Source organism: Rhinichthys klamathensis, unplaced genomic scaffold (genome assembly GCF_029890125.1).
Source record: "Rhinichthys klamathensis goyatoka isolate OS25496 unplaced genomic scaffold, OSU_Roscu_1.1 h1tg000134l_1, whole genome shotgun sequence".
Taxonomy (NCBI): domain Eukaryota; kingdom Metazoa; phylum Chordata; class Actinopteri; order Cypriniformes; family Leuciscidae; genus Rhinichthys; species Rhinichthys klamathensis.
In genome coordinates this window covers 132221-150654 of record NW_026606669.1, presented here as the reverse complement: position 1 = coordinate 150654, position 18434 = coordinate 132221, and the positions used below count along the sequence as shown (strand labels likewise).

General features: G+C 38.2%; 1 protein-coding gene across 3 annotated transcripts in view; it reads right to left on the bottom strand.

Moving 5' to 3' along the window:
* The window catches only part of dpydb (dihydropyrimidine dehydrogenase b), a 162307-nt gene that overhangs the window by 24743 nt on the left and 119130 nt on the right, over nt 1-18434 (bottom strand). For all 3 annotated transcript variants that reach the window (XM_056256973.1, XM_056256974.1, XM_056256975.1), the window contains 3 exons: nt 16612-16680; nt 9235-9318; nt 1406-1526 (listed from right to left, as the gene is read on the bottom strand). In XM_056256973.1, the coding sequence (XP_056112948.1) occupies nt 1406-1526; nt 9235-9318; nt 16612-16680 (274 nt within the window). The remainder of the gene's footprint in view (nt 1-1405; nt 1527-9234; nt 9319-16611; nt 16681-18434) is intronic.

Below are 18434 nucleotides of genomic sequence, written 5' to 3'. Positions count from 1 at the left end.
TATGGAAATGTAATTTGAAAACGACTGATTAGGTCATTTAAGATAATTTTTAAAGGTAATTTTTCACTTAATATTCAACAATATTATTGATCTGACTGCACTGACGCTGTTGTATGAGAACTGAACTGAGCTGGACTATGAGATCATTTTTTGCAGAACTGCTTTATAGATGAAATGAACTTATTTAATAATTGATGATCTCTACAACAAAATTGAATCAACACTGAATTTATTTCAGTGTAAAGTTGCTGTGAAACAATCTGTATTGTATAAAGTGCTATATAAATGAAGGCGACTTGACTTGTTGAATGTACACTAGTGTTCAAAGTTTTGGGGTCAGTAAATTGTTTTTTCAAAGAAACTAACACTTATTCAGCAAGGGTGCATTAAATTGCTCAAAAGTGACAGTAAATACATGTACTGGATAATGTTACAAAAGAGTTCTATTTCAAATAGATGTTTTTTTTTTTTTTTTTTTTTTTTTGACCATACATTAAAATTAGGGATGCATATCGGTATCGGCCGATATATAAACATTTTTAATGTTATCGTTATCTGTTCGGTAAGAAAATTTGGCCGATATAAAATATTAAAGCTCATAAAAAATATGATTATTTCCTTGAGCTGAGACAGGTCAGATGCGCACTGTTCACCATGATGGTTTTGAATTGCTTAAAATATGACTGAAATCACTTCAAAAAGGAAAATGAGGTTAAGTGCAGTGCAAATCTGTCATATAGGCTACATACAATTACAATGAGAACATTATAATTGTGTGTTTGAGTCATGGCTTTTAATGGTGAGAATTTTTTTTTTTTAATCAGGCTCTAAAAAATGATTAAAAAAATTGGATTTAGATTTATCGGACAATATATTGGTTATCGGCTTTCAAATACAAAGGGTTATCGGTTATCAGTATTGGCCAAAATTTTCATATCGGTGCATCCCAAATTAAAATAAATTATTCAGCAAGGATGGATGGTCAAAAGTAACAGTTAATACTTCTATTTCAAATAAATGCTGTTCTTTATAACTGTTTATTCATCAAAGAATCCGGAAAAAAGGTATCATAAAAAATACAACCATTTTCAACATTGATAATAATGAGAAATGTTTCTTGAGTATCAAATCAGCATATTAGAATGATTTCTGAAGGATCATGTGACACTGAAGCCATCACAAAAATAAATTATTTTAAATGACTAATTTTAAAATATATTCAAATAGAAACGTTATTTGAAACCGTAATTACAAAATATTACAGTTTTTACTGTATTTTTGATCAAATAAATATAGCCTTGGTGAGCATAAAAGATTTCTTTTAAAAAAGAGTGAGACCCCAAACTTTTGATCGGTAGTGTGTATAAATATATATATATGTGTGTGTAGGTGAGGCTGTTCATACCCTCATATGCAGCTCTGGCGATGTCAACAATGTTGGTGACGTTTGGTGTGAGCTTGGCGAAGAAGGGGATGGTGGTAGCCCTTCGGACCCAGCGACAGATGTTCCTCACCAGCTCGGTGTCCTAGAGTGATGGGGATGAAGAGTCAAATTTCATTACAGGCTTCTGTAGATCACAGAAAGAAAATGCTATTTAAGACTTGTTTTGACATTCATTCTGGACATTCAGGAACTTCCTGCAGTTAATTCAGGGGACCCAAAACGACAAAAAGCACAAACTGGGACATTTGAGGTGCATACCCCATTCATCTGCTGGTCCATTTTAAAGCAGCAAGGCTGCCCTAAATATTCACCGAACACTGGCCACAGAGCACAGAGGCAATGTTCAAAATGTGTTTTCTCTCAATCTCTCTTTTTTTCCCTCACTGACATTCAGTCTCTCTCTTTCTGCTGCTCACCCACCCATACACACATACACACACACACACACACACACACACACACCAAGGACTCCAAATGGTTTAGCGATCCCCTCATGAACTCTCTCAGATGTGGCCAGGGAGGAAAACGTTGTTGTGTCTGAGCATGTCGTCTGAAACACATCGCTGCCTTCATGTTGCTTTTTTACTTATGCGGCTGCCTTTTCCCGCTCCCTTCCCCCCAGCCTTCTCTCAGAACAGCTCAGGTCTCTCATGTCCTTGTCATTCAGTAAGCAACAATATATAATATATAGAGATATAATATTTAGATTAAAACTAAGTATATTGCGTGTGCAACTTTCTGATAGGATTGCAGTCAAGTCCAGTTACACAAATGTGTCTCTAGCAGTGATTTTGCATGTTTGTTTGAAACAAAAATTAAATTAGAATAAATGTAAAACAACCTTCTACTATTGTTACAAACATTTAATAGACAAGTAACCCCGATCACCCCTATATCTTATATTCTTTTATATCCAGTATGCACACCATCATTCAACAGTTTAAAGTCGGTCAGTTTATTTTAATTTTTGAAAGAAATCTCTTATGCTCCCCAAAACAGTAATATTGTGGGATATTCTTACAATTTAAAATTCTTTTTTTTCCTTGTGATGTAAAGCTGTATTTTCAGCATCGTTACTCCAGTCTTCAGTGTCACATGATCCTTCAGAGATCATTCTAATATGCTGATTTACTGCTAAAGAAACATTTATTATTATTATCAATGTTGATATTGTGCTGCATAGTCATTTTGAGCAAACTTTAATACATTTTTTGACGATTCTTTGAAAAGAAAGTTCAAAAGAACAGCATTTATTTGAAATAGAAATATTTTGTATCATTATAAATGTCTTTACTGTCACTCTTGATCAATTTTATGCATCCTTGCTGTAAAAAATGTATTAAATTTTTTTTTTTTTTTTTTTCACCGAGCCTGGTAGTGAACGGTAGTGTATATAATGCATTTGTTTCTTCAATTTCACCACAGAAATAAAAGTGTAACCAGGATCAGTTTTACCCCATGCTATACTAAATATATATGCTATAGATATATAGCACTGCACCTTGCTATTGTCATTGACGTTATTTTTGACGTTTCTAATATTTTTTAAATCAATTTCAATCTGATGTTTTGGAGGTTACGACCTGCTGTAAAAACACCTCCCTCCCTGATTATAGAGATAACTAGGTGTGATTATGAATGAAAATAGGGGGTCTTGGCCTCCCCTAAACCGCTTGTAATTTGAACACTGGTTCTCCTTTATGAGACAAGACTGTAAGTGCAACAAGTCAAATTTAGCTAAAATGTCCTGCATACAGAAATAAAACATTGAATCGGATACAGCTCGAGTCTCTCAGGACTTTTAAACGAAGGAAAATAACCCATCTCCAGCAACATCTGGAGCAGAATAAAGTGTGTTTTATAGTGTAGCCGCATCTCCTCCTCTGTTGTGGTTCTAGAGAGCAACGTGATGGCAGTCCTCCAAATCACCGGCATTCATAATGAATGAGATTTGAATGGCGCGCATCTTGAGAGTAGCGCATCTTGAGAGTAGCGCAAACTGTCATAACTCAGAGATACGGCTGAGATGTGCCAAATGGAAATGTGATGTGCCTCTGTCGTACCAGGCTCCGGGCTCCTCAGACATCTGTTGGAAATGCGATGCTTCGGGGCATTTCTGTTTTCCTCTGAATATGAGCGTGTTTGTTCATAGCATGTGTGGGCCCATAAAACATCTCTTTCTTATGTTTTTTTTCTTTCCTTTTTTTTTTGGCGGAAAAGTGTCAGAGTGAGTGAAAGAAAAGGGATGAGCACAAAGCAACAAACAAAGAGATAGAAATGAGGCGCTTTTGAGGAAAAGCCCTATTGTCTAACTTGCTGTAGCCCATCACGTTTGATTGAAACGCAGCCTCTGTGCACAAGAAACTTATTGTGGATCGTACCCTCCAGCTATAGTTTCTGACTCAAGATGTTGCGGCCTGAACACGACAAGCCGATGGCCGACGCTGACATGGCGTGAGAAGCGAACAACGCTTGAATGATATTGGACAAAACTCACAATGCGATATTTACTTTTTACGCAATATATATTGCGATATGAAGAAATACATTAATGTTTATTTTTCAAATAACAAATCGAGTGTTTAATAAAAATGATTTGATCGTACAGTACAACTGTAAAATTACAATTACCAACTAAATATTACTAATATTTACATCTTAATTCCAAGTTCTTTCAAACGCTTAAAACAATCAAACTTTTATTTTGTCAGGTTACAAATGGATGCATGCTTTGGATGAGCAATGCCAATCTAGAGTCAGTAGCAAAGCTGCTTAAAGGCAGGCCTCCAAGGTTAGCAAAAAAAAAAAAAGAAAAAGTAATGCTTCAGTACACGGGGAAGGAGACCAGAGGCTGTTTTTTTTTCTTTTCTTTTTTTGAATGGATGCCAATGGAGAGAGGCTTCACTACACTCAACAAACTGCTTTAGTGGGAAAACAGCTTATCATTTAATGAATCGACAGCCTATCGGCTAATCTTCAACATGTTTTCCATTAAACATACATTTTGGATTGATCTATTTTTAGAGTTTACTCCAAAAAAAAGCTGTTTTTTAAGAGAAGTCGCATACAATTTGGCAGCAGGTAGGATCCAGTTTACCATTCATTTTGATGGTATCCGCAAACACTGATTGACTGTGGTACAATTCTAAAAAGAAATGAACGGCAAGGCTGTAATGTGATTGGTTATCAAGGTATACGTGATCCAGGTTGGCTATTATGCTTTCTCCAATGGTTGAACCACAGACCCTGGTATCTCTCAATAATAACACCATAACTGTCAGTTGCGCATATATTTATTTAATTAAATCGCAGTCTGCACTAAGCCATATCACGATAGCCATTTTATTTCAATATATTGTGCAGGCCTAATCTGAACAAGTTTCTTTTTGTGCCGAGGAACATGAGGGGATGATATGTGGTGCATTGGAGGAAAATAGCCACCAGTATGGGCCGTGGGAGGGATGTGGGCAGCAAGCATTTATAACAAGGCTGGCAAACCACACACACACATACATGCACGCACACGCACACACACACACACACATACACACTAAATCTTGTCAGAGGGTAGCAACCAGAATGTTCTACGGTCCACAGAGAGAAGACAGAAAAACCCAAAAAGAGAGGGAAAAGAGAACTGTGCAGAGACAGGGTGATCAGGGATGGCAGCGCCAGGGACCCGAGCGCCCTGAGGAATGAAATGCTTGAGCGAGGAGAAAAAACAGCACCTTCGGGCTCGCAGAGGAGATTGAGAGCACATTAAGATTTCCAGAAGCATAATGGAGGCTGGCCAGCAGATGTCTGCGAGAACAAGTGTGTGTGCGTGTCCATCTGTGCATAGGTCACTGGTGGCGGGGCTAAAACATAGTGGCTAACAGCAGGGAGCATGGTCAAGGGAAGGTAGAAAAGCATTAGCGGAGCGCTAGGGCCAGAGGCAGGTGCCTGGCCCTGAAACAGATGCTGCTTGTAAGAACTTAATGTCCTCGCAGAGGGGTGCTCAGCGGCGGTGGGAAGGCCTATGACAGCTTATTAAAGGCCTCTGGCTGACAAGTGTTTGTAAGCTTGGCTTTCAAGGCTCCGAGCTCAGGGCTCGCGCTTCGCTGGTGCTTTGAATGCAGGAAGAGAGGCACCTCTGGCTAGACGTGTCTGGAACCCTTTTCCTCGAAATCCTGGAAGAACTAGTCCCGGTGAGGCTCGGGACACTTATGAGACGCATCAATCTCAAGGAGAGGGCATTGAATCCTAGCCTGGGATCACTCACTGTGCGCACACACATCCGACTCTAAAACATGGGCAAACACACATGGTACGACTGAAGTTGCAGTGGAAGATCAATGAATATGTTGCGGAGGTAATGAAGCTCAGGACTCGAACACATCTGAAACACGGCACGGGCAGTGTAAAGTAAGGCACGGGCGCAATATGTTGTCCACCGGAGACAATATCACATGTAAGGTGGATCTATAAATATAAATCAGGCAGGAAGGGAAAGTACTTTGTCCTGCAGATTGTATGACTGTTTTCAGCACCACTGACAGCTCCTTCAGCTGTGGTGATTGTCATATCACTGATTCTTGAGCACTGCTACAAAACTAAAGAAATGGAAGTATTGTGTATCAAAATAATTATTTGGGATTCATAAAAATGTGTTTTTGCCTTGCCTATAAACTCAACATTGTTAACACTGTTAGACAAAAAAAAGTTACAATTATTTATTATTAAAATCCTGACAACCTGTGCTAGAAATCTTATAACGGGCCATGTTTGGATCTTCCAACAGGACAGTGATCCAAAAACAACCATCAAAATCAAAACAAAAATGAGCACAAAACCAAGCATCTGCAATGGGCATCCCAGTCCCTGACCTGAACCCTATAGAAAATGAGTGGGCTGAACTGAAGAGAAGAAGCGCCAACATGGATCTGGGAATCTGAAGGATCTGGAGAGATTCTGTATGGAGGAATGATCTCTGATCTCTTGTCATGTGTTCTCCAAACTCATCAGGCATTATAGGAGAAGACTCAGAGCTGTAATTGTTCCCAATGGGTTTTGGAGAAAACATCTGTCTATCTGCCTATCTGTCTGTCTGTCTGTCTGTCTGTCTATCTATCCTTGTTGACTTCATAGTAGGTATAAAAATATATATTATTAAATTAGCAACACAGTCTCATGAAAGTGCGTATCTATACCACGAATGTCATTTCTCGTGCCATTTATACGCCAAAAATGTTTTTTGCGTGCATATGCTACGCACTGAAAACCCCTTGGGTAGGTTTAGGGGGGAGGGGGGTGGGGAGTGCGTGCGTATTACACGCCATAAAGTGCGTATCATATGCACGCGAAAACTGCGTATCATATAGACGCAAAAAACATTTTTGCCGTATAAATGGCACGAGAAATGACATTCGCGGTATAGATACGCACTTTCATGAGATCGGGCTCTAAATTAGTAATCTTTTACATTAAACTCTTCCTTCTGTCAGAATAAAGTAACTTTATTAAGAGATCAAATTAATGTAATATAATATAATATAAAGCATTAAGTGAGGACACATGGTTTTAGAGGGTGTGAGTCATAATGTACTAATATTTTATCATAATTTTGATCAAACATGATAAAATAAAACTAAAATGATACATCCGTGTTAGAACATTCTAGTGATCATCTCTGATTAATCACACAGTGACATTTTTTAATTTTTAAACTAATAACAGGTACATTTGAAAATATTTTGTCCTGTGTCTGAAGAATCAGTGATAAACACATGACGACCACAGTAACCCAAAGCTGTAGCACAAACATTTGCCATAAATCATAAACAGACTCTAGTACAGAACAATACGTAGTTCAGTTAAAAAGAGAAATCCAGCTACGCCTCAACCGAAACAATGCATCGCTTCAGATTCCTGAGGTTCTCCAGCATCCGCGCTCGGAGAGAGAAACTGTTTAGCATTAGCATATTTACATCTTTGTGAGTTGATTTCTGTCTTTGTAAAATGTAAATGAGTTTCCCCTCCGACAGTGCTGTGTCCAGATAGAGCTGCATTAGCCCAGTGTGCCGTACGCTCCAGGGTTCAAAGAGAGGGCCATGCTCCCTGATTAAATACCCAACAGTATGGGGCTGCAATCATACATTTTTGTACCGGTGCACAATTTCCTACTTATTCTCATACAATCAACGAGACCTCCTCCTGTTCCCCACAGTAGAAGCAGGAGAGACAGAAACATACAGATGGGGGTGATCAAGACAGGGAAAAATAAATAGGAAGCAAAGACAGAGAGAGACAGACAGACAGACGGAAAAAGCCAGCAATAGAGAGAGAGCACGAGAGAGAGAGCGTGTGGCAAACAGTGTGATTAAATGATATTGCCTTGCGTTAGTTCACACAGAGGTTAGCTGCCAGGAGGCAGGCTGTGATTAGCTTCATATATGTGTGTGTGTGTGTGTGAGGTAGCGCAGGGCTCGTTTAGAGTCTCTGCAGGAGCACAATGGCTTTGTGTCCTGTTTGAGGGGGGAAACAGCTCTTGCTCTCCTCACAACCATAACGAAGCTGAAGGGAGATGGAGAGGAATGAGGTGCCATTAGATGCCTTCTTATGACCAGCTCTGTCCATTTCTTCTGCATTTGAATGTCTTGTGAGGCTTATAGGATCTCCCGGCTGAAAAACACACAGCTTGGGAGCGGAGATGTGGTGCACACATGCTCCATCACCAATGCGAAGTGGCTCTTCTGCAGGTCACCTGAGTTTGAGTCCAACTCGTGCCATTTCCAGATTCATCTTCCGTCCCGTCTGCCTGTGATTTCCTGTCACCTCGCCACTGTTTTCGCAGGAGAGCTCTGAATAAATTCCCAGCGTTGCCTTTACTGATATGACTTTTCTCACTTGCTTAGAACACAAAAGTTTTTCACGTTCATGCAGTTCTAATGAGTGGGAAAATGAAGCTTTTAAACCTCATAGAGGATGCAAAAGCACCATAAAAGTGGTTCCTATGAATCTTCTGCTGTATACCAAGTCAAACCATTTTGGTGAGGAACAAACTTAAATTTGTTATTCACTGACCCCCATAGACCATTTACCAGATCAACTGAAAAAAAAAAGACCTTACACGGAAAAAGGTGTGTAGGATCCACAAAACTATTTTCACTCAGAAGTTGCTTGTAAATGCCAAGTAACACCGAAATAAATGTGCAATTTTGAAGTAGAAAGTCTAAAATTGTATTTTCTTGTAAAACGAACTCCAATCATCTTTGTTTTATTTACATCTTTGAAAAATATATATTTTTTTACAGTGGAAGAACTTTCATGATTAAATCATGACTTTAATCGAGTCATGATTTATACATCACATGAAAAGCTGGATAAATAAGCTTTCCATTGATGTATGGTTTGTTAGGATAGGACAATATTTGGCCGAGGTACAACTATTTGAATATCTGGAATCTGAATCTGAAACATTGAGAAAATCGCCTTTAAAGTTGTCCATTTATGTTCGCAATTGTGTTGCATTCACACAGAAATTTACTAAATATCTACATGGAACATGATATTTACTTAATATCCTAATGATTTTTGGCATAAAAGAAAAATCGATAACTTTGACCCATACAATGTATTGTTGGCTTTTGCCACAAATATACCCGTGCGACTTGTGAATGGTTTTGTGATCCAGGGTCACAAATGTGTTTTCCAGAGGAAGGCAAATCACACAGGTTTGGAACAACATGAGTTAATAAAAACAGAATTTTGTTTCTGAAATGAGGTGCTATGCTATGTATGTGTAATCTTACCTGTCCACAGGCCAGTCCCATACCTCTCTCTCCCATGCCATGAGGACAGGACAGGTTCAGCTCTAGAGCATCTGCATTAGAGTCCTGTTGAGCACAGAAGAATCAAGGAAAACACCAATGAAATAAGTATAAGAATCATTGCACTGCAAAATTAAATAAGCTGAAATATGACAAAATTTCATGCAAAGGAAACAAGATTGCTTCATGGATTTCTACAGATGGACACTTTACTATCCCATGAGGCCACGGGAGAGGATTCATGAAAGCGACGTAACTGATGCTGGTCACATGATAATGAAAGCATGGTGAATGTAGTATATCCAAATTACATTCATACTACACACATTCATACTATATAGAACATACTTTTGGAGAGAGCTTTGGTATATTTCCATATAGTTTAGGAGATGGAATTAATATCTATTTTTCATGTATGTGGCAAAATGTAAGTGGAATCCAATCAATCAAGACACATTATACATGTTTTAACAGACCTTTCAATAATAAGGTCACAAATGACATACAGTGAATGAATGTCCTTTGTTAACAAACCAAATTATATTTACTTTAAAGTCAGCAGAACACTAGCAAAATGTTTCAAAAAAAGTTTTTTTCTTCCATTTTAAAACGATAAAATATATCTATTGATCAAAATAAAGACGTAAAAAGCATCTGGGCACTTCCTTAACAAAAATAAAATGATCATAAAAACATTGTTAATATACTATATAAAGTGTCCAAACACTTTTTGGGGCAGCTGTATGTAAAACAGCAGGAGCCTCCTAGAAACAGGACAAAGAAAAAGAGACAAATCTATAACAAAAAGAAAAAAAAAAAACACCTTGAGCACTTCCCAGCATTCAAAAAGCATAAAATGGTGTTCTTAAAATAGACCCAGAATAACTCTTTGACATGTCAAAGCTGCCACAGAGTCGTCTTATAAAAAGGGAAGCAGAAAAAAGGCAGCACAGGTGGATGGGGAGCGGGTGAGTGAGCGAGGGTGCTGGAAGTGGGAAAGCATTCAACAGGCAATTACGCTCTGGCGGCCGTTCTGAACCGCACTGAAATGGGGAGAGCCAGAACCATTTCTCCTCTACACACCCTACAAACCTGCTGCTTCAGACACACAGCCTTGGCTTTCCGAAAGCCTGACAGCCATTAGAGAGGAGAGGAAAGAGAGAGAGAGAGAGAGAGCGGGATAGTAAGTGAGAGCGAGCGAGCGATTTGGCTTGGTTTGAGAGACACAAAATGACAGACAGGAGATAGAATTGTGCAAATCTACTCCAAGGTGTGCTGATATAAGCTGCGTAATTATATTATATGGCCAAAAATATGAGGACATCTGCTTTGTGAACATTTCATTCCACAAATGATGGAGAATAATATGATGTTGGTCCATACTGCAGTAACACACTTCTCTGGAAAGAGTTTCCAGTCAATGCTGAATTTTTTCAGTGGCTGTTTCCTTCCTGCATCCACATGAACATAACTGGGGTCAGTACTGATGTTGAGCGAATATTGAATTTTGATTAATAATGAGTAAAAAAAAAAAACACAATACGTTTGCGGTCAATAACTGTAGACTCTTGTATATAAACAGTATACATACATACTAATATTCAAACATTTGAGAATTTATTAATGTTTCTGAAAGTCTTCTCACTAAGGCTGGAAAAATCCCAAAGTACAGTATGAACTAACAGTAAAAACTAATATTATGAAGTTTTTATATTTTAAAATATATTATTATTGTGACAACAAAGCCGAATTTACAAAATGACACACCATATGCACCATATACTCTTCATAAAAGTGGTCCATACAGCAATATAACAAAGTTTTTTGTTGAATGTTGAATTTTCATGATCCTTCAGAAATCATTCTAATATGCTGATTTGCTGCTCAATAACTTTTCTTATTATCAAATGTTGAATACAGTTTTTTAATATTTTTGGGGAAATTCTTTGATGAATACACAGTTAGTGGTCAATACTGTCCCTTTTGATCAATTTAATGCAATTAATGCAGTATGTGCATATGTGCACACAAAACACACATTTATATACGTGTGAATGTGTTATAACATCCCTGAAGGAAAAACACTAACCTAAACCATGAAAAAACAGCCCTAGACTATTCTTATTCCTCCTCCGTCAAACTTTACAGCTGGCAACATGCATGCGTGGAAGGTTGGGAATGTGAGTCGCCCTCTCAGTCAGATTCAGATTCTCCTGTCAGTCCGAGATCCGTTTGTCAGACTGCCAGATGGTGAAGAGTGAGTGATTAATCAAAGAATGCATTTCCACCGCTCCTGAGCTCTTCGCCACTCCAGCTGATGCTTGCCGTTGCTCATGCTGATCTTAGATTTGTATGCAGCTGCATGACCACAGAAATCAAATTTATAAAGCCCCTGATGAACAGTTCTTGTGCGGTTCTGTGTTTCCAGAGACTGGCGGACTCAACAAGGAGATTCACAACCAAGGACAGATGATATTTACACACAATGCACCTTAACATTCAACGGCCCCTTTCTGCATTTTTCCAACTGCGACTTTTGTGGGAAAGATTGCATCCTTGGACAGATTTCAAGTAATTCTATTTGTGAATCCTAACAATGCCATGGGCAGAAACAAGATCATGTGTGTAATGAGAGCTTTTGTGTACCACATACAACGGAAAACTTCAAAGCTGATTTCTATTATTCTATAGTATAAATACATCACATCAAGGCTCCCCACTTAAACGGGAAACAAAAGCCAACTGTTGCTTTTGTCGAGACGAAGATAAGTACTTGCATCTATAGTAGGTTTCCATTTGTAAGCTCAGATGATTTCAGTCTTCACATACGGACCCGGCTTTAAGCTGTGGCTTACCTGCAGGACTCTGAAAAATGTTGTGTGTGTGTGTGTGTGCGTGTGTGTGTGTGTGTGTGTGTGTGTGTGTGTGTGTGTGTGTGTGTGTGTGTGTGTGTGTGTGTGTGTGTGTGTGTGTGTGTGTGTGTGTGTGTGTGTGTGTGTGTGTGTGTGTGTGTGTGTGAGTGAGACAGAGTGAGTGGAGGATGTCTGGATACGCTCCATTAGACAGCCAGAGGCCTCAACACAAACACTGATCAGACCTGACACTAACTTTGACAAGAACTAACCACTCCAGTGTGATCAAAGCCGTGCTGCCCGGCCCAATCCAGCTCATAGCTACATCAAGGGACCTTTGATAGACAATTCTGTTGGGCCCTTTAACACTGTGCACTTCTTTAATGAATGAATTAAAGGCAAGCATTAAGAAATATCTCAGACTCTTCTCTCAGCTAAAGTTAGGCTTCGTCGCCACAGAAAAAGGCAGCTCTCATATCTTCTGTCTTTGAAAGTTTCATAAAAGCACAGCGTGTTTAGTAAAGGAGAGCATGACATCCTAATTCCAAACAGCCCAAGTTCAGTGAAGAGCAAAATACACTTTACTCCTGGTGCTAAGATCCGTTTCTGGTGGTCACAAGGGGTCGACTCAGTACAGCTGGTCCAATGACACAAAGTTTCTGATGTAGTAAGTGATGTACACTACCGTTCAAAGGTTTAGGGTCGGTAAGATTAGATTTTATTTTCATATATTAAAATGTAATTTATTCCTGTGATGTCAAAGCTGAATTTTCAGCATCGTAACTCCAGTCTTCAGTGTCACATGATCCTTCAGAAATCATGCTGATTTGCTGCTCAAGTCTCTATTATCAATGTTGAAAGTTACAAAATAGAGAGTTCAAAGGAACAGCATTTATATGAAATACAATATTTTCTGAACAATATAAAACTTTACTGTTATGGCTTTTCATTCAAAGAACTGGTTCATAAGAGAGGCGTTCGTTTCGGCAACGAGACTATACCGGCTGTGCTGTACAGTATGTTTTTGATTCATTGAAAAGAATCAGTTCATAACAGACATTAATTTCAGGAATCAGACAACACCGGTTGCACTGTATATCCTTGACTCACTTAATAGAATCGGTTCATTAGAGTATTTTGCCTTTTAAGAAGATGCAGAATTCGGTATTTTTATAACAGCACATTCAAGACAGATCATAATACTATGTGTAAATAGGGCCAACTTGTGGGTTGTTTTGTAATGTGTATTATATCACAGGGATGTTGAGGAGGACGAAGATTGTCATAATGATACAACACAACAGTAGAGAATAACTTACATGATTGTACATGAAACTTCCCACTAAACTCCCTCACAAACGTCTTCCTTATTCGTCTTGAAGCTCACCGTCACGCCAACCTCCTCTTTGCACGAGCCAAATCTTCTCCTGGGTTTTTCTCAATGTAAACGCACATGTGTGGGATCGTTGAGCGCATTTGTATGTGTGTGTGTGAGGGCGTCGAGGAGTTAAACTGGAAGGTACGAGAGCGTACAACACCTCAATTAGAGCAGCAACAGCAGTAAGTGTTAGTGATGGCAGGGTCCTGTCCGTTTACATACTGAAGGAAACAGCTCCAGCGAGGACACACACATACGTCGGCTGCAATAATGCCAGTCTGCAGAAACCCTCAAGTATGTGTCAAACAAGAAACTCCATTGCATTTGGGAATTTTAGGAAGAGGTTGCCTGTTGGTGCTTCACTCTTGTCTTGTTAGGAAACAGATTGTCAAAACCTGATAGGTTTAAAGGGATAGTTCACTCATATATATATATATATATATATATATATATATATATATATATATATATATATATATATATATATATATATATATATATATATAGGTTTATCATTTACTCATCTCGTTTAAAACCTATATTATTTCTCTTTATCTGTGGAAAACTAAAGTTAAGACAAAAAATGCTATAAAGTATCATAAAAGTGGTTTATACTAACTAGTGGATCTAAACTGGACATTGCAGACAGCAGGTCTGTTCAGTTAAAGTTGCAGACCGCAGTGAAAGAATCATTACATATTTTTGGTAAAGGCCCGTTCACACCAAGAATGCTAACTATAAAGATAACTATAATGATAACTATATTTGCATCCACACAAGCGGACAGTATGTTCTGTTTATTCTAAGCGCGCTGCAGTTTTGTTGTCCGTCACTTTAAATGCTCAAGCTCTTTAAAGCAGGATGGATTCTGATTGGCTGTCAATGTTTTTATCGTTCATCAGCTGGAAACAAATAGCTCTGAAAGTGATTCCAACAATATAATTTCTCTGTGCTGTTATTGTTATAGCTGTGGTGTGAACTCTGCTATTCTTTTATATTTAGAACAACTTTTACAACTATATCTTTATATTATAGTTATGGTTCTTGGTATGAAAGGGCCTTAACACTTTACAATATGGTTACTTTTGTAAACATTAGTTAACTACATCAGATAATATTAAGTAACAATGACAAAAAAAAACACTAATCTTAGTTAATGTTAATTTCATAATTTATTAACACATTTTTCAAATGAAAAGTTGTTTGTGTTAAAATAACACATTTAAAAAAAAATATTAATAAAAACTGTACCAAATATATTTCACATTATCAATGCATTAATTACCTAATGTCACCTATTGGAACCTTATTGTAAAATGTTACCTATTCTATTCTATTCTATTCTATTCTGGCACACTCAAAATTAATGTTGTATACGAAAGTTTTCGGATGATACTGCCCTTGTGGGTCTAATTAATCAAGGCAACGATGTGGACTATAGAAGAAAGGTTGAGTTATTTGTTAGATGGTGTGATGAAAATTTCCTAAAATTGAATGTGGAGAAGACTAAGTAATTGATAATTGATTTCAGAAGAAAAAAAGAAGTGATAGAACCAGTGATTATTAATGGTCAGAAAGTAGAGATTGTTCAGTCTTATAAATATCTTGGTGTCCATTTGGACAGTAAACTGAACTGGAAGAAGAATAGTGAGGCTGTTTTTAAGAAGGCACAATTCTTTCGGAGGAAGTTGAGTTCTATTGGAGTAAGTAGGAATCTTATTTATGTTTTTTTATCAGGGAATCGTAGCTAGTGTTTTGTTTTATGCAGTGCTCTGTTGGGGATGCAGTATCACTGTAGATGATAGAAATAGGATTAATAAATTGATTAGAAAGGCAGGCTCGGTTATTGGCCTTAATCCTGATTCAATTGAGATTACTGTGGAAAAGAGAACAAGGGCAAAATTAAAAACTATTATGTGTTACAAAGGTTATCCACTACATTGTACCTTTAGTGGACTTAGGAGCTCATTTAGTGGAAGATTGGTAATGCCTCAATGTTCTACAGAGCGATTTAGAAGGTCTTTTATTCCGAATACAGTTAGGTTGTTTAATGAAATTGTGTAATTTATTGTAGTGATTGTTGTTGTTTTTTAATGTTTATTTGTTTGTGGTGTCTTTAATGTGCAATGGTGGCGAATGAGTTTCCCCTTACAGGGATTAATAAAGTTTTCTTACTTACTTATATTATATTATATGTATGATTTGTTTTGAAAGAATGCATTCAATTTATCAAAAATGACAGTAAAGACAACGTATCATGGTTTCTACAAAAATATTAAGCAGCAAATCCATTTTCAACATTGATAATAATAATACATGTTTCTTGAGCACCAAATCAGCATATTAGAATGATTTCTGAAGGATCATGTGACACTGAAGACAGGAGTCATACTGAGCCTAAACATGTCATGTCATGTCATATTATATATTGCTGTATGTATCACTTTCATGAAAGTACAATCTTCAACATTTCTCATTTTGTGTTTCACAGTAGGAAGAAATGCCTAGATGAGCTGAGTAAATGATGACAAATGTTCATATTTGGTTGAGCTATGCCTTTAAGTCAAGCCTTTGTTTAGCCACTAGATGAAGAAAAGCACACTTACTCTGTCAAGGTCAGTCTGGCTATGATAGAGGAAGCAGGTTTGTTCCAGCTATGGCAAACCTACATTATATAAAGTTTTACAACGTCTTATTCACAGTTTGTGAGCACAGTTGGCTTCTGTCACCCGAAAGGCTGAAATCCAATGATACAGTATCTAATGCAAATTTAATGTAAAAGCCTCTTTCCACAGAACCAATGAGGCTTTACACTATGAATATGGATGCGACTGTGTTTATCACTGTGTTGAGAATGCGTGTGATAAACAAATGCTTCTTTTTGTGATTTGCTGAGCAAAAAAAAAAATCAGACTTCACAAACAATTCACATTAACAGACTTTCAAACATGTAAATGGAATGGATATCTTGAGGAACAAGATCTTCAGAACATTAACTAATTTCACGGATTCATGTTACATTTACTTTTCATGCTTCCAATAAGCCTGATTACTCTCAGAAGTTGGGAGATGTGTAAGGAGCAAACAGAGCAAACTTGACAAACACACGCAAAGAGAATGGCGGCTTACCTCAGCCATCTTTGCCAGCTCAGTCCAGTCCGCTTGGTTGTAACCGCACATAATACTGGCAATGATAATCTAGACAGAGAAGAAAAGAGTGTGAAGAAGAGAAAAAAAAACCTTAGGGAGAATGAAAATGACTGATGAAGTGTGATTTCACCTGACGCGCTTGCACAAAATCCGCCAGTTTTTCTAATCCGCATTTATTTATTTCATTTTTTAACAGCCCAGCTCACAGCAAAAGCTATTACCCTGCCTTAAACTGTGCTGCTTTATAATTCAGTGCGTTTGCAGATGCCCAGTGGCATGCACGTATTATTAAAACAATAAAAACAGCACGCTGACGGCATTATTCAGCTCCTCTGTGGCAAGGCAGGATTTAGCTGTATTACTCTCTCTGTATGCGGAGACACTGTAATCGCACCATAAAGCGGAGAGATATACGCCACGTGTCTCCTCCTCGCCAGGCGCTTTTAAGGGAAACAAATCGGCACAGAGGGTGCTGGGAGGAATGCTTGGCGGCCAAAGCATGTGTTGAAGTTTATGAGTCCATCCATCCTGGATCTTGCTGGGACCTGGGGGACCTGTAGCGGCTTTAACCCCACCTCCTCTCATCCGCTCACCCCTGGGAGCTCCGCTCAACCGCACATACTGACCACGGCTAGAAAAGCAGCGTCGATGTTTTATTGGTGTCAGGAGGATAACTGAGGGCCGGGTCTCCCTCTGTACATGTATATCTGTGATATAACATCCAGTCGGCTCTTTTTGCTGTCTGGCATTTAGCAGAAAATCGAGCTTGAGATGAAATAAGTCTGTGAATGTACATGCAGGGCATTGTTCTACTATGGAAGCTTGTTTTTGCCACAAAAGTCATTGTTTTGAAATCAAGACTTTTTATCTCACAAATCTGACTTTTTTTCCACAATTAGGAGTTGATATAAAATCGTATAACCCTAATGGCAAGTTTACATCTCATAGTTCTCAAAAAAAAATCTCAGAATTCAGTTTACATCTTGAAATTTTGACTTTTTTCTTGGAATTCTGAGTTTACATATTACAGTTCTGACTTCATGTGAAAAAAAAACAAAACAAAAACAAAACCCAGGTAACTGCGACTTTTTAATCACAATTCTGACTTTTTGCAAATTTATATCTCAAAGTTCAGACTTTTCTTCTCAACTCGCAATTCTGAGTTTATATCTTGCAATTAAAAGAATTAAAAAAGAGTTTGAATTGTGAAATACTGCATAAACTCAAGAATTGACAAAAAAGTCAAGAATTGAGAGATAAAAACTCAATTTTTTTTTATTCTGTGGCGGAAATAAGCTTCCATACTCTACCCCTTTCTAATCAGACAGGGGAAAAAACGAAAGAGAGAGAGAGAGTGAGCAAGACAGGCTGCGTCTCTGAGGAGCACAGGAATCACCCTGTTATCGCTTTAATAACACTGCGCTGAGGTAACCGAGCCCGTCCGCCAACACTAGCAACACTGACCCTCTAGGGGACCCCCATTGCTGTGGAAACTGTCAATCACGCGATGATGTGAGGAAATTAAAAAAAGAGAAGGGGGGCGGGGTCGCATCTTTTTCTACGAGCCACGTCTGTTCTTCAGTTACAGGACTCTCGCGAGCCTCGCGGGCTCACAGAGAGTGTGTTTGTGGGGCTGAAATATGTGAGCCAGTATAATTTGACATTATTGCGGTGGTTTTGTTATTCATTACGCTTCTCTGAGTATTCATTTCATCCAGCGGCATGCGCCCATCACCCCTGACCACGAACCAGTCACACGCTGTGATGAGCTCCGCTGAACACACACTTCAACATTCCCCTAG